Raw genomic sequence first — 22987 nt, 5'->3', positions numbered from 1 at the left:
CACGGCGAATGGTGCGGAAACATCAAGGTGGCGTCGCCATCCACACTTAGTTTTTCCGCGTTTTCTCGCTTACTAAGCGTCTTCTCGCAACAAGCGCGGTGTTTTTGGTATCGTGAAAGAGCACTTTACTAATATGAGAAAAGTCGTTTTGCTCTTTAGTGTCCCTTTAAATTTCATGAAATAAATAAAAAAAAAGACTCGGACAACGTGACACTGACATATGGACGATGCAAGAGCGCACCCGACGAGGTCGGCTGGTTTAAGTGAAATGAGTTGACTGATTGACATGGTTGATTTAATTGACAGGGCAATGATGCACATTCCTCGCGCATAATTGCCCAGGCTTTGAGCCGCGCTGACTTTCTCTCCCCTCCTCCCTAAAGAGTAGGCAGGCGTTGTGCTCCTCTACAGGCGGCAGTTGTCAGCGTGCCCTCTTCCTATTTCCTCGGTGTCCTTGTGTATTTATGTACGCATATGAAATACTACAACTACTACTACTATTACTTTCAATAATATCAATAATAATTATAATATATTTTATTTGGTATTGTTAACCGCCTGTATTAAATTTCAAGGACAAAATGACACCTAACATTTCTTTACACTCTATTACGGTTGTGTCAGCTTCTACGAGAGGTAATGTCTGCTTAGTATGAAATATCCAGTCATGAATATCCAATCGGTGTTGAAGCGTCTAGCGGACAAGTTCTGCGTGAAAGGACGCATGTATTGAGCTCTGCAAGTTTCTTGACAGCAGCACATGTACTGCTGGATGTCTGCCGACACATGCTTGTTTGGTTCACACGGCCACGCGCTTACTCGCAAGTGACAAAATGTCGAAACTATACAACCTGGCTTACCTCTGAAGTGACGCGCAAGGCATTTTCCTCGTAGCTCTCGAAGTTCTTCACCACGCCCTTGTACTGCGTCAATGCGTCGGCTTCGGACAGTTTCGGAAAAGCGCACTTGAGGCACTTAGCTTGAATTGCCTTGATGTCCAGTCCAGGCTGCGCGATCGAAATAAAAATAAAGAAATTGGCTGAGGTCTAACTTTTGTAAACCTAGTTATCACGAGCGAAATGTGTTTTGCGAAGGGTATGCACACAGCGTTTCATTAACGCTCGCCTGGTCACGTGGTAACGCATCGGCTAGGTTGCGAGCGAGCGCAGCTTCGACGCGTCTCCGCAGCGGATCACGTGGCGTGACGTCACGACTGCGACACTAGCGCTCCCGTGGCTCAAGGTCAGTGCGACGCGATGATTGACCTCGGGAGACATAGCATAGTAGAGCTTTCGCCCCACAAGGAAGTTGCATTTGCTTTCGTAATGCCGCGAAGTATGCGGCCGGTCACGTAACGATTACTCTGGCCGATAGTAAAGCGCATGCCATTGAGTAAGCGTGAAATAAATGATTCGACCCTGAGGTACGCCACATCTAAAGTACGCCGAAAATACCACTCGTGTCATTAGATTATTGGCACAATCACGCACACGCCAACGCAGCCACAGAGTCGTCGCATGCAATTCACGTCAAATGTCTCCGCTTAGGCTTGAATACGAACCCGCGCGTACGCAGTTATATAGTGGAGAGCCGTTTACTAGAGTCTACAGTATTTTACTTGGAAAAGACATGCTGTATTGACAGAAAAGTTATCGGTAAATCACGCTAATGAAATAACAAATACTAAACCTAGATGCAGAAACCAAAATGTGTTTAACACCCGCGTTTAGAAGCGTTTACTTTACAATTTTAGAAGCGTTTACTACTTAGTACAGTCGCCGCCCTGCAAGTTGAACTGCAGAAGACAGATGTGCCAGTCGAAACTTTGACTCCTGTGACAACCCTTGTCTTATCACAGCTGACAAGTGCTAGCCTACATTTTACTGTGAACCGCTGCTGTCTTCTACGGTTGTTGTAAAGCCACGTTACTTGAAAATACACACGTGGACTACAAAATTGGCGTTGACCGCCCTTGCTGTTTCCATCAAGGAAACGTTCTTGTGTCGCCGAGCTTTTATAGTACAGAAAGAATCCACAGTGGCACGTCAAGTCACTGACGGCGCGTTGACGTCGGCTCTGGTTTTCGCCGCTAGATGAGCAAAACGCATCCTCACAGCGGAGTTTTACGCTGTAGGGTTGAAGGCAGAGTGTCAAGAGAACTCACTACCAGCACTACTGGCTCAGCCTGTAGTCAGTTTCAGGCCGATGTTCTAGTGGCCATATACTACGTGAAGAGGTTAGGTTAGGTTACGTTACTATCGAGGCTTCAGCAACTTGCCTCGTCTAGTATTTATGGCCGCCCATCTTCGGAGCAGACAATTGTAGAAGGCGAAACTTGTTAACAGTCGTCGCACCGGAAAACGGTCGATGCATAAGTGAACATTTTTGCGGGGCCCTGGCCTATCAGGTAGACTACAGCTATGCGGTTCTTCACCTCCTCTATTATTTTTTCGGTTGCCTGCTTTTTGTCGCAGCTCTTCTTTCCGTCTTCTTTACGCCTTCCCTTCTCCCGAAATTAGGGTAGCAAACCATAGCTTTCTCTCCCGGTTAACCTCCACGCATCTCTCAACAGCGCCATCAAGCTCTCTTTGCAGAGCTTGTATTTTCTTTCACGAGGTTCGTGTTGCCCCACTGGCGCTATTTAGCCGAGGTCCGCAGTCAACTGCAGCGAACTGCCTATCCGGCGTTACAGGAAATCCGATTGATACCTGTCTTGCAGCGCATGCGGGGAAGCCTTCCTCAGAAGGGGGCACACATGACATTGTTGCGCAGAGAGAGAAATACTGAATTTCATATGCCGCCTTTTTGAAGGCACCCTTTCCGGGCATGTAGAGGAAACAAAATTATGCGTAAGCTTGAAATCGCATATCAGCCAACGTGGAGCGGCTTGACTCGCGTTCGCCGTATGCACGAGTACGCATGCAGCAACAGTTGCCAACTGACGTGCGTTTATGTGCGTAAGTTTCGTGAGTTTGAGCTTCCTTCGAGTGTAAAGTGCGATAGGACAGATGATAACTGTGTCTTCCTGCACGTCTTTTGTACAATATGTTGGTTACCTGATTCGTTTACGGTTACCTCGTGAGTGACTGATTCGTTTACGAAGCCATTGCATGAGACAGAAAGAAACGGAGAAATAGGGATAAAAATTATATTATACGTTAACCTGATCTTCGATTTGCAACCGTGCTTCGGGGCCGGAGTAAAAAAAAGATGGGAGGCCTCTAAAAGCGAAAAGCTCGAAAGAAAAACTTACTGTGTCAAAGCCCTTCGTTTCGAGCTCTTTCTCCATGCAGGTCGTTACCTGAAAATAAAACAGTTATACGGATGAAGGCTCGAAACATGCGTCATCATAAATGAGACTTTTCTTCGATATTCAACAAATGAGCGGCTCTATTCTGACAAAATTTCCTGCTTTCTGTTATCCTTCTCCGCCTCTCTCGGGACGAAATTGGCATCGCCCATATGTAGATAATCTTTTACAACAAAGCTCCTTATGGCTCGGGTTCCAGAATATTTTATTGTGATAGCAACTGTATGGACAGTCTCGGCTGGTTTTTGCCGTCGCCATCGCCGCCGTCATGCAGCGTATATATATATATATATATATATTATATATATATATATATATATATATAAATATATATATATATATATATATATATATATATATATATATATATATATATATATATATATATATATATATATATATATACATATATATATATATATATATATACATATATATATATATATATATATATATATATATATATATATATATATATATATATATATATATATATATATATATATATATATATACTTAGTATTTCCCTCACGCACCCTACGGCAGCGTTCACACCAGGCAAGCAGCCTAGTGTTCGTTACTGCGCGTGTTCAAGATTGTTTACATTTTTTGTAGCGTTAGCTACACTGACCTAGCCGAGCCAGTTTCGCGTGGATCCTCAAGAGCCGTGCTGCGCATGCGCGAGGATCAGTGATGTCACGCCCCGGAGCCGACAACTTCCGCGCACTCCGCCGCCGCCGCGCGCGACTCGCCGCCGCCGGTCTGCGCTCTCCAGAGGAATGACGTCGTACCCTTGGCAGACGTGTTGGCGCCGACGCGCGCGCAGCTATTCGCCTTCGCTGTGCAGTTGCCGTCTGACACTGCGCTGGAGCCGCTTGATAGCGCCTCTGACCGGCGTTTGCCAGTGTGGTATAGCCATGGAGAAGGAGAGCGCAAATGCTGCTCAACGGCACAGAAGAGCGGAGAAGCTTAACTCATCGTATCCCGAAGTAGTTGCCTGGCAAAATAAATATACATATGCCACATAGTGCGTATACCGTGTTTGTGTCATTGGAGCAGCAGTAAGCGTGATAATCAAGCTAATCGTAGACAATCAGGAAAGCTAAGAATAATTAGCTGAACCTTTGCTCCTGGCTTAGCCGAGCTAAGCCACTGCAACATTTTTTTCCGCCACCACCGCTTTCGTCACCTCTACCTATTCTTCGTTAACAAATGGGGCCGAATGGATGCCGTTTTGCCTGTTTTCTGACCTTTTTATTTCGTACCGAATTCGAGTTATGCCTTTAAAACACGGAAGAGAAATAATCTTGACCTTTTCAAGCTGTTGTTTGAGGAGATGCGCCAGCAGTTACATAGGCGGACACCTCGTCAAAGCCGGTGGTGGCTCTGCTCGGTTGTGCAAAAACGAGATGCGTTGGGACACGCCAATCGAGATGTGTTGGGACACGGGCAATCTTCATTCAAACCAGGCTCGTGAGAAACGCGTTATTGTAGAGCCTGTGAAAATTGTCGTGCAGCACTGGTAATTTTCGATTGCGTCGATGAGAGTCACCGTCGACTCCTTGTCCCCCAATTAGAATTTGGGCCGGATATTTAAACCACGTGGCTTAAACTTCATAGAGCAGTCATGTACAGACGTCCACGCGCTTGTCTAGAACACTGGAACGGCGCTCTCCGGACAACAATGACAACGTTTGCCGATTACACCTGGTGCGAAAGAGCCCAAACTTGTACCATGCATGGTCGCGTAAAATGAATGCTCAAGTGTGAGCTGTCTGAAACTACTTGTTATCGGTGTACACGGCGCCAGTGCGTGCTGTTCCAGAGTTCTAGGCAAGTGTTTTGACGTCTGTACGGCTTCCGGTGAAGCGGAAGGATGCTCTGCAATCGCGTTGCGAAAACATCTGTCCGATACCGATCCGGCTCGCCGCCTGGTTCTGGGTAAATTGCGTACTCCAACACGTAACAGAGGCGGCTTACCTCTCTCCCGTAGGAAAGTATACATAAAGTAATTTAAACCCTTCACATTTTGTTCTAAACACAACAAACGCGTGTTCGATTCCCGCCCATGGCGGTCAGATTTTGGTGCGGGACACAATTAAAGAACACGTCGCCCGCCATGGTGGTCTAGTGGTTAAGGTGCTCGATTGCTGACCCAATAGTCGCAGGATCGAATCCCGGCCGCGGCAGTCGCATTTTCGATGGAGGCGAAAATGCTTGATGCCCGTGTACTTAAATTTAGGTGCATGTTAAATAACTCCAGGTGGTCGAAATTTCCGGAACCCTCAACTACGGCGTTGCCCATAATCATATGTCGTAGTTTTCGGACGTTAAACCCCAAGAATTATTAAAGAACACGTCAGAAGCACTCCAGGTGGTCACAATTAATTCGGCGTGTTTCGTAATCATATCGTGGTTTTTGCATTTAGTAATATTGTTATTATTATTCGAGCACGCACGCACGCACGCACGCAAGAGCTTGATGATGCAGTCTTTAAGCTCATTCACACCTGCGACCTTTTGCGACTGGCGACCAAAAAGCGACTCAAGGCGCCTGATGTTTTCACACTTGCGTGCGTCATATATCCGTCACCACGCAGAATTCATGTCTACTCGCATTGCCATTGTCCCGTGAAATAAACTCATATCCTGTTTCTGCGCATCTGACTGGTTCAGAGGTTTGCGACGGCAGTCACGCGACAGAAAAATTGAGCAGCGAGCGACTGAGCCAAAGGAGTCACTTTGCGACTAACTTGGTCGCGCGACCGGTGCTAGTCGCAGATGTGAATGAGCCTTTTGTGTGAATGCCGCGCTCTACTTACGATCGCTTTTCTCTTCACGACCTCGTTGGTGCCGTCCAGCGGCAGCATGGTGATTTCGCAAGCGCTTGGGCCGAGCTTGTTTGGAGGCGTGCCTTTCGGCAGGATCGCCTTGAGCGCTTCCAGCCGGTAGGCGTCCATCTGGGTGTCTTGCTGCAAATAGGAAAGTGTCTATTGGGTATTGAACGCGTCATGTTGCCACTTCTTTGCAGCCAATAATTTCTTCCGCGGAGAAAACTCGTTTGATCGTCAACTGCTTCATAAGGAACCTACCGAAGTTATGTAAAAGGCTGTTCATGTTGTCAGTTTCTTGTTGTCACAGGTTTTAGTGCTAGACGAAAAAAGCTCTCTTTATAGCTGCTAGAAGTCACAAGGGGAATTCATACGGATTTCGCAGTACGAAAGCTTTCCAGTTGACAAAAAAGTGCGGCCAGCTCCAATTCCCGAATACTGTCGAAATAGCGAAGCTTATGCACCCCCCTACGTCAGGCTCACCCTCACCCATATCAGTGCGCCTCGCATTGTTTCACCCTTTCCATCGATCCTCGACACTCCCCCTCTTAGCGCCCCTTATCGGCTCACCCTCCCACTGACCCATCTTGGTGCGACGCAGCCCTTCCTCTCCTACCAAGCCCCACTCTCGCCACGCCGTAAGACCCCGTGACCAGCGCTACGCCAACAGACGGGGGAGCCTCGGCTATGAACAGGTTCGCTGTTAAAAAAGTACCACCCCGTTCGTAACAAGAAGCAAGAAAGTAAATTCATATGGATTAAACGGCTCTCTAGTTGACTTGCTGCTGGATTTTGCGACAAACGGGCTGATGCCGTTTTTTTCTTTCACGAACCTTCTTCTACCGCAAGAGCTTTCGGAGAACTGATTTACTTGGCTTCATGGTTGTTTCTACCATTTGCTTTGCCTCTCACCACATCGCCTGAATTTGTCCACCAAACCTTACGCTAGGCTATAACCTCCACATGTACCGCGAGTGAAAAAATAAAAAAATAAATCCCAGGACTCCTAAGCACATCTTATCAGTCGTGAATGTGAAAATATTTGTGTCCCGTTGAACGCCCGAGCCAACGCAATGTGCCACAGACTTCCTGCGCGAGATGAGATGGCATGAGATGAAATCACATGAGACAGCGGCCCAGACTCATAAAATGCTCCGCACTTATACTCCGTTTCATACATCAGGTGCAACGCTGTGGAAGCTATCAAGAACTTCGGTAAACGAAATGCGTAAAGCCCTAACCACAAGTACGCGTTACAACGCGTCAGCGCGTGGCGTGTAGACTCGGCGTCGCGCCCTCTCCCCCACGGAGGGAGAGCGCCTGTACCCATTGGAAACCGTTGGGTGGCCGTCCGGCATTGGGGATCGAACCCGGCACCTCCCGTAGTGGAAGCGGACGCCCAAGCATTTTGCGACCGCTGCGGTTACCCGGAAACTTCTCGCAATGTAAAAAAAAAGCATGCGGATTGCTGTGCGTTGCTAACGGGTCATGTCCTCAGCAATCATAATAAACTTTGAACTTATTTTTACCGGTACACGATGTTACCTCAATATAGAAAGTTGCAGAAACTGCGTTTGAAATTATTCGATCAAGTATTCAAACCTCAACACAGCTGCTTATTGTTTCGTGGAAATTTTAACGACGTTGTAGTTACATGAAGGTGGTTTCAAAATGTAATTTAATTTTGTTAACGCAAGCACGCAGTGCTGATATTTTGCGCAAAGGCTCCCTTTAAATGTGGGATCAACAGTTGTCAACAAAATGTACAAGTATAAAATACCTATCTCTTTGCCTTATTTCAGGCAAAGCCCACAGTTTATCGCAATATTCAAGCTTTGCAAAATACCCGATTGATCAACTGGTTTGAGTTGTGATAACCAATATTTTTAATTACATCGATGTAACTGAGCGATGACTAAAGATAATATGCATCTGCCATTATGCAGTTTCCAGATTACCGAACGACATAAAAAAACGGTGATTCGTGTCACTCAATGGCCACCATACAGGCGCTGCAATATCATCAGTAATTGAATCTTTTTTTTCTTGTGTTTTTTAAATATTTTGTTATCTATAAAATGAAGGAATCAGGGCGTCAACGAACCATATATAAAAATACTGGAAGAAATCTACAGTGGCTCCACAGCCACCATAGTCCTCCATAAAGAAAGCGACAAAATCCCAATAAAGAAGCGTGCAAGGCAGGGAGACACGATCTCTCCAATGCTATTCACCGCGTGCTTACTGGAGGTTTTCAGGGCCTTAGCTTGGGAAGAGTTAGGGATACGAGTTGATGGAGAGTATCTCAGTAACCTGCGATTCGCTGATGACATTGCATTTATGAGTAACTCAGGGGACGAATTGCAGCTCATGATTACTGAATTGGACAAGGAAAGCAGAACGGTAGGTCTGCAAATTAATATGCAGAAAACTAAGGGAACGTGCAACAGTCTCGGAAGAGAACAGCGCTTTACGATAGGTGGCGAGACACTGGAAGTTGTAAAGGAGTACGTCTACTTAGGACAGGTATTAACCGCGGAGCCTAACCATGAGAGTGAAATAACTAGAAGAATAAGGATGGGATGGGGCTCATTCGGCAAGTATTATCAAATCATGAATGATAGTCTACCACTATCTCTCAAGATAAACGTATATAACAGCTGTATCTTACCGGCACTCACCCAGAGGGCATAAACCTGGAGACTTACAAAGAGGGTTCAACTTAAACTGAGGACGACGCAATGAGCGATGGAAAGGAAAATGATAGGCGTAACCTTAAGGGACAAGAAGAGAGCAGAGTGGGTCAGGGAACAAATTGGGGTTAAGGATATCATAGTTGAAATCAAGAAGAAGAAATGGACATGGGCCGGGCACGTAGCACGTCGGCAGGATAACCGGTGGTCATTAAGAGTAACTGACTGGATTCCAAGAGAAGGCAAACGCGTGAGGCGGAGACAGAAAATTAGGTGGGTAGATGAGATTAAGAAGTTTGTAGGTATAACGTGGCAGCAGAAAGCACAGGACCGGGTTGATTGGCGGAACATGGGAGAGGCCTTTGCCCTGCAGTGGGCGTAGACAGGCTCATGATGATGATGATGATGATCAAAATGAAGGGCTATTCTTTCTGCTGCGTCTGTTAATTACGATTACGATGTCGTGGTATTTTCGGGTACTAGAACTACTACGGCGTGCCTCGTAATGAGAAACCAAGCAAGCGGTAATTAGTTGATAATGAAGTTTGGTTAATTACGGAAAGTAAGTGTAACATGGTTTCGTAGGTTCGCCGTAATATTGTAGAGGTCACCAAAATTTTCAGTCTCCCCACAAGTGTTACCAATGTTTTGTTGGTTTCGCTCGTAAAAACGATTTAAAACTTACGGCGAAAGACAACCATGGAAGAACGATTGAAGTTTGTTGCTGTAAATTTCGAAATTTCGTCCCTAACCGAATTACTATAATAGTAATTGTTGAGGTTTAACGCCCCAAATCCAAGACATGATTATGAGGGACGTCGTAGTGGAGGGCTCCGGAAATTTCGACCACCCGGGGTTCTTTAACGTGCACTTCAATATAAGCACACGGCCCTCAAGCATTTTCGCCTCCATCGAAAATGGGGCACTCCGCGGCCGGGATTCGATCCCGCGACCTTCGGGTCAGGCAGTCGAGCACTATAACCACTAGACCGCGGTGGCGGGTTTCAACCAAATTACGGTCGATGTATTTGCGCCCAGCCGCATGTCACATCTTCACGTGCCCATTTTATGCAGTTAATAGTAGCCAAGAAATAACACTCAATATAAAGGGTATTTTTGCACTATTCTAGAGAAATGATAGCTCTTACAACTTGAGGGGCTACACGGCCTGTCCGGGATGTTACGCGACGCCAAAAAGTTCTCTCATTCTGCGTTCGCTCCGAATAACTAGTTAAAAAAGTATTTTCCATGATTAAAATCTCATCAACTGTTTCGTCACTCATTGCAAGAAAAGACAGGATGCATTGCGATAATAATTACGAAACAATTTTTTCGGTGTTATGGCGTTTGTGGGAAGTTTTTGCCCAACGCGCCAGGGTTTATGGCATGGCCTTGAAATTGCTTTTTACAGCTACGGTGATGGCATCAATTATCTGTTTACACAAGCCCCATACCTACACATATTATTCAACACGTCCGAAGGATTCGCTTCTCTCATTTGTACTGAAGCCATATCTACTTAAATTTTTTTTTTGCATACACCGATTTCTTTACGCATTAGCCCACAACGTCGATTCCAGTCGAAATATTTTATATGGCTCACCTGCTTCGCTGCTGCAGCCGTCGTGGAAAGACACTTGAGCACGCTTTGTCGTGCGTTGCTGGGAAACTCTGTAATAGTCGAAAATAAATAGGCACCGATAGTTTTCGGACTGGTATGTATGATTAGATTACAACTTGACTGTATACTTTGTGTTAGATAATGTGATTTATGGAGACGAAGTCGCAGATTTTTGATAATTCTCAAGGCTTAAATAGAGGCAAGCCTGCTTTCCAACTATGATGCCATCCTTAGTCGCTGGATATATTTCACTGGCATGCCCTGTTCTTCAAGTGATCTAGAAATAATCTAATCAAATATGTTTTTGCGATGGGAAGAACCCTGGACAGCCTTTGTCCAGGGCGTGCGCAGGGGGCGGTCCACCCCCCCCCCCCTTAGTCACCTGTGGGGAGGGCTGCGCACGCCTATGAGAATAGGGCATGTGAAACACTATACTGCGTATGTGCCCGAAGCTATTTTAGTTGGCTTTAACATCATAGGAATGCGTAAACATCGCTCTTCCCAAAAACAGCTGTGCAAAACAGCCGCAACAGCGACCGAAGCGAGACGACCGATGAGCATGCCACACGTATATTACATAGTTCCCATCTGGGAGGTTTCGTTCAATTTTTGTGTCATGGAGGATGTGGTACAAACAGAGCGGCACGCATTCAGTCAACCAAGCTCGTAGGAAAAAGATTCATTAAGGATACCTGACTAAACCGGCTGTGCTCGTCTCGGGCTTTTTCCTGGTGTGTACTGATGTACAGCCGTCAGCACGCTTAACACGAACGCTGCGCAGCGTGGCCTGGACTTGTTCGACTGGTGGCGGCAGCGAAGTGCTGGGCCCTGTTACCGAGATAATACCTCGATATGCTTGGATAGTATGTAGGCATGTATTGGTAACATCTTGGCAGCAAAGCCCAAAACTACGCGGCCCTGGCGTCAATCAAACCGTATCAGGCAACGCTGCGGAGCGTTCGTGTTAAACGTGCTGACGGCTGTACGTGTTTGCTCTCAATACTGGCACAAGCCGACGCGTGATAATATGTGGCACGTAATTATGAGTCGTCATCGCGCCACACCTCCTGGCCGCTGTGAGGCGCGTACACACTGCGTTTAAACTGAGAATTCTACTCCATTATTCGGAAAAGATTCAGTACCTCGGCACGTGTATCGACACGCTATTGCGGTACGGAAAGCCTGTCTTAGCTGTGCCGTGGGTCGATGCGGCATTTTCACTGAGTCCGGAACCGGCACCTGCCAATTTCGGGTGGGAACCTTACTTTACCTTAGCCGTCGACCGGGCTCCTCCCGATATTGCCCTGTCTCTGGCACAGGCTTGCATTATTTTGTCCACAGGCTGATGGACGGAATTTTCGTACCGTATGACGCATTTATTGCGAGGCACGGCGTCTCCGGGGCTCAGAGGAATCGAAGCCGCGTCGTAAGTATCCGGAGAACCTTCGACGGATGTAGACACTAGTGTACATCCGGCTGGCACTCCGTTGATGCTGCGACTCGTTCATACAGTGCGTGGCTGAGCAGTTCCGCTATTCTACGCGCCTCACGTGTCACGCGCTTCGTCGGTGGGGGTGCAGTGCGTCGCTAAACTTCTTCAGTGCCAACTGCAGTGACGTTCACTGCGATGAATGCGTGCTCTTTAAAAAAAATGTGGCTTATTGAGAACTTTTTTGAACTATACTTCGCCCAGAGGAGTCTGAAGCTGCCCATTTAAGTGTATTATGTATCTTCATTTCACAGACTCCCTTTCTTCTCCCCTTTGTGTTCCTTCCTTCCTTCCTTCCTTCCTTCCTTCCTTCCTTCCTTCCTTCCTTCCTTCCTTCCTTCCTTCCTTCCTTCCTTCCTTCCTTCCTTCATTTTACAGAAAATAGATTCTTTATCATAACGTTATTTCGGTGTTCACTCCACTGCATGTTCGAAAAAAAGAAGAAAGGTGCATGGTACATGAAAACTGAGCCTGCACTTTGAGAACCTTTTTTTTTACGATTAAACCTACATTTACCGCAAGAATCAAGCGAAATTTTCATGCTATTAAAGGATATGACTGTGGTATAATAACAAATCAATGAGATTGTTGATGACATTTTGGCAATACTTAGAACACTCGCTGGAACACCTTACACGCGCTGCATGCTTAACGAAAGGAGATCTGCGTACGGCAATGATCTATTCGAGAAATCGCTCTCGGAGCTGGTGTATAGATTCAGTAGCCGAAAAAATTAGGCATGCGACGTACACGCTCCGCTTGAATCCTAGAGAGATATGTGAACTAAGATGAAAAGTATTCGAGGTATTAGAGTGACGCACGTGTTGTACCTTAATTCAACGATTGAAGAGGTTGCTGCACGAGATAATTTAAGCCACGCAATACGTTCTGACTTCTTGTACTTAAAGTGACACCACAAGTTATGACCGCTGTATACATGACAACAGATTCCACAAGACAATGCTTCACTTCATGCACAACAACGGCCTAACGACGCACATATAATACACATATACACAAACACAAAACATGTGTTAAGGACGAGTCTGTGTGGCAATAGAAAAAAGCTGTGTTGAATTTCATTCTGTTGTTGATCAGCCAACTCATATATTGAACGTCAAATCTGAACGTGCGAATCTACGTAACAGCTTTGTTTTAGCTGGAAATGTGCGAAACATACATAGTTTCACCTGCCTATTGGCGGACAACGTTTCCAAAGACAACGTTAGGACGACGTACTTACGTTCCACATATCGTAGTCCATTTTTCCACATTATAGGCTTCTCCTGAGCGCAGGCGTCCTTGATTGACTTTGGAGGTGACTTGGCTTGGCCTGCTACGAAAACTCGCGAAGCAAATAGTGCAATTGAGATGACTACGATCGTAGGCACCGTGGATGTCTTGAGTGGCGACATTTCCGTCACTTTCTCCGATGGCGCGCGTGCAAACCTGTCAGCGGAGAGCCAAATTAAAAGTGACTCCACGTCTGAATGTTAGGCTTTTAGTAAGACAAGTCCCACTGGCGACGCCAAACAGCGCGTAGAGTGTCGCGACAGAAAACGACGTTCAAACAGTGCTGGGGCGTCTGCTGTTGCGACCATGAGGAAATGGCGTGCGCGTACGCCAGTGGCGATCCAAGTAAAGGTTCGCTTGCGTGAACCCTTTCGCAGCTGCGTAATCTTTACCGGTGAATTCGGAGACGGTTTTATCGCGTGCAGCTGGAACGGGGTTAACAGTAAAGTTGCTTCCAACAATAAAGTTGTTTCCATCCAACGGGGTTAACGTCGCAGCTGAAGATTGACCAAAAGTGTACAACTTACTCCACGCCTTCTCCACGTGTTTCGCAGCGAACACTAAAGTGACCCTTGCTGAGACACTTCAAGGTAATAATATCTGCGGTTTTACGTGCCAAAACCACGATATTATTATCAGACACGCCGTACAGTGGAGGGCTTCGGAAATTTAGGCCATCTGGTGTTAGTTGACGCGCACGATCACAACGCGCAGTACACGGACCTCTAGCATATCGTCTCCATCGAAATGCGACCGCCGCTGCCGGGATCGAACCCGCAAACTTCGGGTCAGCAGCCGAGATACCGCAACTGCTTTACCACCGCGGCGAACAGTACACTTCCAGTTAGCTATAGCCCTGCCGATAGGAAAGGCCAATGAAGGGCTTGCAGAAGACGTTGCCACTTTGGCGACTGGCAGAACGGGAATGCACCAAGGACAACACAGGAATGCAACGCAACATCGGCTCTGCTAAACTGAGCGTCTTATTCCCAATGGGAACTATAAGTAGGGCGCTGCTGTTCGACGAGATCAATGCAAGGCAAAAAACGTGCGTACATGATCGCAAATCTAAGAAGAAACGTTCCAAACCGAACAACACTTGTGTGGTCAGTGTGTTTGCTTAACAAATAAAGCTATTCATTTCCGAACAATGCGATTGATACTTGGCTACCGCGTACGTATCCGAATCGTTCAACTCGAAAAAAAGCAACAATTTTTTCACGAGTAGATTAATCATTGTGTATATGCTATACCAAATTGTCATCAAACATGCGCAAGGAACTCATTTGCGGAAGCGCAATGCAGAAGGCTACATTTCTTGGTATCCCATATGTCACGAGCGACAGCAGACGACGCTCGGTGTGTGTCTAGCGCTTTCGCGCGAAGAAAACGAAGATGGACGCCGAGCGCGCGCGCGCTCGGGCAGCTTCGAGGAATAAAGAAAAGGGTGAGGTAGTCCCTTCCTGGTCTCCAGTGTGTTCGGTCGTCTTTCTTACGCCGCCTCGGAACCCATAGATACAGACGGCCACAACGGCACGTCACACCATATTATTCAGTGAAATTAGTAGAGAACAGCCATTTGACATATTCATATATTCTAAAGCGCAGAATTGAAATGACAAGGACGGGACAGTTTGACATCGCACAAATTTCATTCAAAGAACTACGGATAGTGTGACTTAATGGTGACAGCCTTGCCAAAAACTCCTTTCACGTTTGTAATGCCTGGGAGTGCCATAGCGAGTGTCTCTCGTAGCCAATGCGGCGAGTGTGGACAAGTGGCACTGGCTAAAATTCCCACGGAATAGACGCACAAAAAATGCACAACTAAGGTGATGGGAGCTGATTTGTAAGACCATCGGACGCGTGATTCGAAGGTTGCGGATTTGGGCCCCAACTACGGAAAGGACACTTTTCATCCACGTCGCTTCATCTCAGCTGATGTCATAAATTCCTACACCGCAGTTAAAAACTGGGAAGACGCTTGAGCTTCGCCTTCAAGAGTTGAACGCGATAGCGTAATGTCGTTAGCCTGGCTTCGCTTCTCCTGCACACCTCAACCGGGCCGCGAGGAAAGGAACGTCTGTGCGTGTGTAAATTGGCTGTTACAAACTATCCTAGAATGCCTACTGCAAGGACTGTTGCGAAGTGCCCACTACGCCATAATTCTTCCTTTTGCGAGGAGGCGAAGTATCCACTACACGTGTGTAAGGCAGCACGCTCACCTGCGCAGCTGCAGACTTTGTTGACGCTGTTGCTGCTGATTATGATTGAATATGTCTGAGCGCATTGAAATGGGTGGTGTTTAAACTAGGGCTGTGCGAATAGTGAAATTTCATCTCGAATCGAATAATGCCGAATAGGAGCCAAAAATGTCGAATATCGAATCGAATATCGAATATAAATGATTTTATTGAAAATTGAAGAAAGAACAACGCTAGTGTTGTGCTTCACCGTCATGAGTGCTCCTGGCCCCAATATTTTCGGGCGCGCGTTCACAGCACCGTTTTAACTGCGCGCCGGAACGATGGAAGTTTCTGAACGAGTGGTGCGGTGCGGCAGTGGCGACTGCACAGCGTGAACAAATTTTCACATGTCAAGCCAATCACAGAGGGTTTCGCGGGCCAAAATCGGGACGTTTTAGGGCGCTTGCGGCGTACGCGATCGAACTACTTAAGAAGTCCGTGCCTTCGTTTCGGAAGCGAAGTTGTCAAGGGCTTGAAAGTTTTCTCGTGGGTTTCTTCACGTGTGTAAATTGCATAATCTCCCTTAAAATAAACATGCGCTTGCTTTGAACCAGCACATCGGTGAAAGTTTTAACGAAAGGCGTACTGTAACGACGTTAGCGTTAGTTTTAGCCATCCCACCCTAACCAAGTTGCACCGTTGCCCTTTGTCGCGTTTTAGACATTCATCATGTCGAACTATTCGAAACTTCAAATACTACATATTCGAAATTCGAATTGATTTATTCGATTCGAATTAGAAACTAGGATATTCGCACATGTAGTTTCAACTGCCAACTCGCTGCGCCATTCCCGCGTTTTGACGCCTGGGGCGATTCAGCGCTTCTGCCACGCTACATTGCATGCGTTAAGGAGACGCCTCGCACTACAAGACATTCGTAGAGGTTTTTTCCCCCGAAGGTTTTAAGTACTGGCATGGCTCTATGGTAGAACACCTGATGGCCTCACAGAAGACCTGGGTTCGATTCCCACTCCGACCAAAGGCTTTTATTTCTTTGCGTCTATCTCAATTTTTTCCTCATGGACAACGCCTATTTTTCGCTCACAAGCAGCTGCGCCGATGCCGACACCAACACTGGAACTTCTGTGAAACGAGCTCTTGAACGCTGTCGCGTTAAAAAGAACAAATAATGACTCGTATGCTTTCCTTGCCTTAATTTCTCTGTTGAACTCATAGCCTGAGTCGCTTTGGGATATTAAACCCTGTAAACCAACGTTGATCTTCAGGAGTCTTAAATATGCGTGACATTCTTGCAGAAGTATCAGAACGCAAGTAAAATGAATTGCTGTGCGGGATATTCTCCCCATAGGACACGTATGCCGCCAGCGCCATGTGCACCGCAGTGCTGACTTTGCAGTGCCGCAGTGCGCAGTGCATGATTTTACTGTGGAAAACTACCGCCGCACACTGCGTGTTTCACCCTTCCAGAGGTTTCACGTGAGTGGAGCTGAAACAACCTTCCCTACATGCTTCGCCCCTCCCTAAATTATTTTTTCTTCGTCCGTGTTTTTTCTCGCGTAGCCCTGCTATATTTGTTCAAGAATGCACTAACTATAGCCCAAGCAAGAGGTTTACTGCAACATATCACTAATTACTAATTTTTATTCAGACAGTTAAGGTGGAAAGTTGGGCTAGTTGGCTCAACGCCATTCCAGAGGACGCTGGTTGGCTTCGAGAATAATAGGGCATGGTACTAGCGAAATAGAAGACCGGGACTAGAGAAAGCTTAGTTGAAGTCTAGCGTGGTCCCGCGTTTCTTCATCTCGTCCCCGTCTTCTATTACGCCAGTACCATGCCCTATTAATTTTTATTCCGCGCACGTTTGCGATCACGGATTTCTAGGTACACTCAAGACAACGTCATGTGGCAGATGTGAAGCGAGCACCACTACCTTTAGAATCTTGGTCCTAAAGGCAGGCCACGAATAATGTACGCCTCATGGGAAGGGAAGAGAAGAGGGGTGGGGGGCTAATCATCTAAAAGGGGCACCGATTCGGCCTCATACATTTACCCAGTCGGACCTTGTACGTCATTTTTTATTGCGTAGGGTTATGGCTGCGCATGTTTTCTTGACGATAGTGGCGACCAAGAACTCTTGACGTTGCATTCAAGTAGCTGTTTACCGAACCTTTACCCCTCAAAGCAGCAGAACAATGACAGACCTTCGTGAGAAGACCACCCTCCCTCCTTCTCCCGAGTTGTGAACCTATGCACGCCTATGGCTAGCCTCCTTCATAATTCCGTCCGAGAATCCCTAAGGAAGGCTTTTTTTTTTCTTAATAACCGGAACGCTAGTTCCTTTGGCATCATGTCTGAGCGCTTACCAAGTCTTTATGGCTGGTCGGTTAGTTTGTGGGATCTAACGTCCCAAAGCTACTCAGGCTATGACAAACGCCGTAGTGGAGGGCTCCGGGTAAGTATCGACCACCTGGGGTTTTTTGACGTGCAATGACATCGCACAGTGGTATACTTATAGCATACCGCCTCGAGCGCAATGCGACCTGCGCAGCTTGGATCGAATCCGCCACTTTCGGGCCGGCAGCCGAGCAGCGCAACCACTGGGCCACCGCGTCGGCTAATGTGCGTTTGAAGTGAGCACTCATTGGCATCAGTAGCACAGTTGCATTTTGCTAAGGAATGTTGTAAGAGTTCACTTGCGATGATTCATAACAATATTTACGCTAATTGACTATACTTTGGCGTTTTTAACATTTGCCGCTTTAAATGTCTCACCTCCACCTCAGCAGTCTAGAAGTCACGGAGCAACTTAATATTCGAAATTTTCAGTTACTAATTGCCATACGCTCTGAATGGTCATTTATATTGAAATGCAGGAAACACCAATGGAAATTTGAATGAAATATTTATGCGTGCTCCAAAAAGGTCGCATTTGCTGTTCGGAAGGAGCAGGTGTTCAAGAGAGTGGCAAGCTGGGGTAGTTGCTATCTATTCATAGTGATAAACAGCGCTGTTTATTACTATGAGCAAGTGTTGAATACAAGCTTCACGTATCTGAACGTGATAGAAAAAAAAAAGAAAAAAAAAGTGTGATGGAAAAGTACTGTCAGCGGAGAGAGAGAGAGAGAGTGGAATGAGAGAGAAAAAATATGTTTATTGATAAGTCGCCAGTTAGTGACGATGGGGGAGGGGGGGTCCCTAATTCCAGAAACCCTCCGGCCTGGACCCCCACTGGGCCAGGGCGACGAGTTGGTGCTGTACGACCAGGTCCGGCTTGGAGATCGCAGCCTCCCACGTTTCACGGAGGAGGTTTGGGTCTGCATGGAACTCAAATTTTTTCTTGATATTGTGCCTTCAAGATTTCTTTTTGTTTTCGCGCAGTTACGCAACCAATGGCGATCGCTTTCGTATTCCTACGGTCATGTTTTCGGCAGTAATGGCTCCGAACACGGTCGCCATTTTCAATGGAACCTGCACCAGAAGCGGAAAGAAAACTTTGAAAAAAAAATTACCGCATTCGCGAAGTCACAAAGATTTTTAAATATTTTGGCTGCCTCGTCTAGACATTTCATGTCGCCTAATACCGCGATGTACAACAGAGTACCTTGCCTAAAATGGAACCTAATTCTAGGCAAAAAGGTAACACCGGAATATCCTGACGTAATGAAACCAACAGTTTATATTGGTCCATAATCTCTGCTTCGAAAGCTGTTTGAAACTGCATGCCATTATTGCTATTAATATTATTCAATTTATTATTACTGGTTAGTTATTGTATAATGTTCTTTTTCGATTCTATATTGCTCTTTCTCTTTTAAACTTTTCTTTGAAAGTCTTCGATTTTGTCCTTGTAAGCTCATTGACAAAGTGACATACTGTAAGACATTATAACACATTGTATTGCCCACGTACCCCTGTTATGCTCTCAGATGAGAGTGGCAGTATTGAATGAATGAATGAATGAATGAATGAATGAATGAATGAATGAATGAATGAATGAATGAATGAATGAATGAATGAATGAATGAATGAATGAATGTTGAAAGAACTACAAGGCAGAGAAATGGAGAAAGACTATACGTGTGTTCTGTCTCTGACCATAAAGCAAATTAATACATGGCTGATATAGTATTCACTAATTTCTAAGAATCTCTGCTTCTACTGCACGAGAAATACACCGACCACATACATATTTACACCGACGGCTCAACGACCATCCGTGATTCGTCCGGAGAAGTAGTTGTCCCAGCGAAAGGAGTAACTGTTAGCTTTAAGACCGACCACCCAACAACATCAACGGCTGCGGAACTCACAGCTCTTCGCGCTGCACTTTCTGTTGTCCATCGCGAACAACCACAGCGATGGTAAATTTTTAGTGACTCCAAAGCAGCCCTACAATCTCTCTTGTCAGCCCTGCGGCGTGGACCATACGAAAAACTGGTATTCGAGATAAGACACCTCATTCATACGTCATTCCAGAAGGGACACCAATTGACATTTCAATGGTTGCCAAGTCACTGCGGCGTGCTTGGCAACGAACATGCCGATAATGCTGCTCGGTCAGCTTTGCAAGGCAACAAGGAAGAGGCTATACCCCTTTCAAGGTCTGATGCTGCTGTCATGCTTCAAAGGATCGCAAAGAATATTTCGCACTCAACACTGAATACCTCAAGAAGCCAAAACTATCGGCAACACCACCTAAACGAGTTGTGGAGACTTCAACTCCCATCTGGACTCCGCCGAAGAGAGGCCACTCTGCTATGCCGCTCCTCTTTCTCTCTTTCTTTACTCTTCTTTCAATCTGCCCATCCCTTCCCCCTATGCAGGGTAGCATACCGGTTATGCCAAATTGGTTAACATCCCTGTCTTTCCTCTCTCCCGTTTTCCTTCTTTCCTTCTAAGAATTATTTAGAGGGTATAGGGTATTACTTTGCGACATTGATACCAAATCTCACCACGATTGAAGTCATTTCACACCATGTACGGTGCTGCAGTATCGCTTGTATTTCTCTCCATCAAAGGGCATACACTATGTGCACCGGGCGGCGGGTCGCTCCTGATCGGCTACTCTCATTTTTATGGTTTTCGAGATAATTTGAATGAACTGCTTAACATCGGTAGACCTGATCGCTTAGTCATTCGATTGTGAATAATATTACAAACGTTAAGTCCAATAATGTAGAAGAGCCTCGTTTTCTTACCGGTCGGTGACGCTCATGGTTTCACCAGGGGTTAGAAATTCCCGTTGGTGCACAGCAACAAGGACAACAACAATGACAGGAACAACAACAAACAATCCTTGTTCCTAATGGCGCAATTGATAACATTGAGACGTAACACAATTCACTCGCAGTTTCGATATTCTCACCTGCGTTTTTTCCGTCCGAACAAATTGCACTTTGTGAACGGAGTGCAGCAAGGCGACCTTGACAGCGTGGAGTGCGAGTCGCATTCCGATGCAGTTTCTGGGTCCAGCCCCGAAAGGAAGGTACGTGTAAGGCTTGATGGAGTCGGCGTTTTCTTCGCTGAACCTGTCCGAAAAATATATTTGTAGGAATGAATCAGATGGCCAAAATGCCATAGAACTAAAGAATTACCACCGCAAGAGACCTAAGTGCGTAGAAAAATGCCAGCCACACCTTATCCTAGCCTCTTCTTTTAAAGCGAAAGCCTTAGATGCCTCATCAAACAGGAAAACTGACCGTCGTCATCGGCGTCCCGCGGCGTCGGGGACCACACGAGTGATTAAAAAAAAAATCCTCATCATCACGTGCTGACCTCACCATATGACGTCATCATGACGTCACAGATCTTGGCGTGACGTCACATGATGCCGTCATCACATGACATCGTAGCTTGGTTAAAAGTGCGCAGACCACGGAGGCAGGGCCAAACCAGGTGAGGTGCCTCCGACCCTGGTGGCAATGAAAAACCACGCTAGGTGCACAACGCTTGCGGAAGGGGGCGGGCAGGATCAATACATCGACTGAGAAGAACAAGAAGATGGGCTTTCGCCTTCGAGTCGTCTTAGGTGACTGCATAAGGGAACCTGTGAGTTTTTTTAGCAGCACGGGGGTGTCTTACAGACCCTTCCTGCCTTTCATAAGCCCCAGCCCTGGACGGATTCAAGACTAAAATCCATACGTAGCATGCTCGATAATGCGGGCGAAAAAGACACAGCCGAGAGCTAGAAAGAAGCAAAAGCAAGGCCCAGCGACTTTTGAAGGGGCCCGCGAACACTTTTCTATGTAACCATCGAGTGACCTCCCTAACGGAGTTTATTGCCTCACGAATCGACTGCCGCAAATATTTTTAGAATCCGTCAAATTCGAGTGCAGTTATGGATTCGTCGCATGCTTCAAGCGATTTCTCTCTTCTTTCGTCACAGCGAGCGCGCTGAAAGCTGCAGAGGGATGGGGAGGCGGTGATTACAAGAAGGCAAGAAGCAACGTCCGTACGGCAACGCAAGTCAAGACCTCGAGCACATTCTTTTCTTGTTTTCTTTGAACACGCGGCTCACTTTCAGTGTGGTCACGAGCACGCTCGTGTAATTCTATATCGTGTGTGATTCTAGCAATTCTAGCACTATAGAGCACAGCGCGGGCTCGTCGCGGCACCACACGGCGGACGCGGAAACTATGCAGCTCACAATGCTCAAATCAACCAATGTCTCTGAGCCGAATTGTATTTATGGCATAATTCGTCGAGTGAAAAGCCAGTTATTTTTAGCTGATTTAAAGTGAATAGCAAATTTTATGCGCCGTACAGCGCTATAACGTTCGGCACACTTCATTGCAGGAGCCTCGGCTACCGATTGGCATCATTTTCTGACCATGTTTATAAATTGTTGCAGGGCCCCTTTAAATAATCCTATTTCTGTGTACACATTCATAATTGTACAGGTCAATTTCACCGTAAGGTAGGCACAAAACGTACATTATCCTTCATCTGAGAATGTAAAGTTAGAGAGACTTTCCGTGCATAGAAATGGCTGAAATCTGCATCTTTGTTCCGGCCTAGGACATTGATAACGCACGTGATGGAAAATTGTTCGAGACCGCACGCTGGCTGTTATGGCATGTTACCACGATAACAGCGAGCACGCGATAACAGACGGTCGCGTGCGCATGCTGATACGAACGGTCGCGTGCACGCGACCATGTGTATTTTTCCACACGAGTACGCGCCCTCGTTGGGAGTCAAGCCATCCCCTTCCATTGTTTTATGCGCTACTAATAAAACTGTGAAGTACTGAAGATATGAAAGAACACAGGTGATTTTAAGGCATAGCGTTATTTGGCAATTTTCCGTCCCTTATGCTGTCAGTCCAAGGCACGGAAGAAAATGGAAGAAACGTGGCACAGTCCCGGAGATAGTGCAATACCGGAGCAAGTGGCGACCTATCATTGACTCATTTGCCAACACAGATGTACAAGTCACACTTGACTGAGGTCGGCAGGTCTGGTACGCTAGCGACGCACTGTTACGTGCCATACATTAGCACTCATATACCCGTACTCGGTACCCACTCGCACCGAGAAAACGC

General features: G+C 46.4%; 2 protein-coding genes across 3 annotated transcripts in view; both read right to left on the bottom strand.

Annotated features, from left to right (window-relative positions):
* Positions 1-13455, bottom strand: part of LOC119397932 (uncharacterized) — a 61667-nt gene extending 48212 nt beyond the window's left edge. Inside the window, exons 1-5 of the mRNA XM_037665234.2 lie at positions 13188-13455; positions 10438-10505; positions 6133-6282; positions 3254-3301; positions 861-1007 (exon numbers count right to left, since the gene is read on the bottom strand). Coding sequence (XP_037521162.1) covers positions 861-1007; positions 3254-3301; positions 6133-6282; positions 10438-10505; positions 13188-13359 — 585 coding nt within the window. The 5' untranslated portion in view covers positions 13360-13455. The remainder of the gene's footprint in view (positions 1-860; positions 1008-3253; positions 3302-6132; positions 6283-10437; positions 10506-13187) is intronic.
* Positions 13456-18804: 5349 nt separating this feature from the next.
* The window catches only part of LOC119397365 (cytochrome P450 3A24), a 102105-nt gene continuing 97922 nt past the window's right edge, over positions 18805-22987 (bottom strand). The window contains exons 13-14 of one of the 2 annotated variants that reach the window (XM_049416820.1): positions 20810-20866; positions 18808-18912 (exon numbers count right to left, since the gene is read on the bottom strand). In XM_049416820.1, coding sequence (XP_049272777.1) covers positions 18823-18912; positions 20810-20866 — 147 coding nt within the window. In that variant the 3' untranslated portion in view covers positions 18808-18822. Of the gene's footprint in view, positions 18913-20809; positions 20867-22987 lie in introns of both variants that reach the window. The other variant, XM_049416819.1, reaches the window with a different exon arrangement.

This window comes from Rhipicephalus sanguineus, chromosome 6, assembly GCF_013339695.2.
Source record: "Rhipicephalus sanguineus isolate Rsan-2018 chromosome 6, BIME_Rsan_1.4, whole genome shotgun sequence".
NCBI classification, from domain to species: domain Eukaryota; kingdom Metazoa; phylum Arthropoda; class Arachnida; order Ixodida; family Ixodidae; genus Rhipicephalus; species Rhipicephalus sanguineus.
The sequence above is the reverse complement of the archived record's forward strand: the minus strand, read 5'-3'. Positions and strand labels throughout refer to the sequence as shown.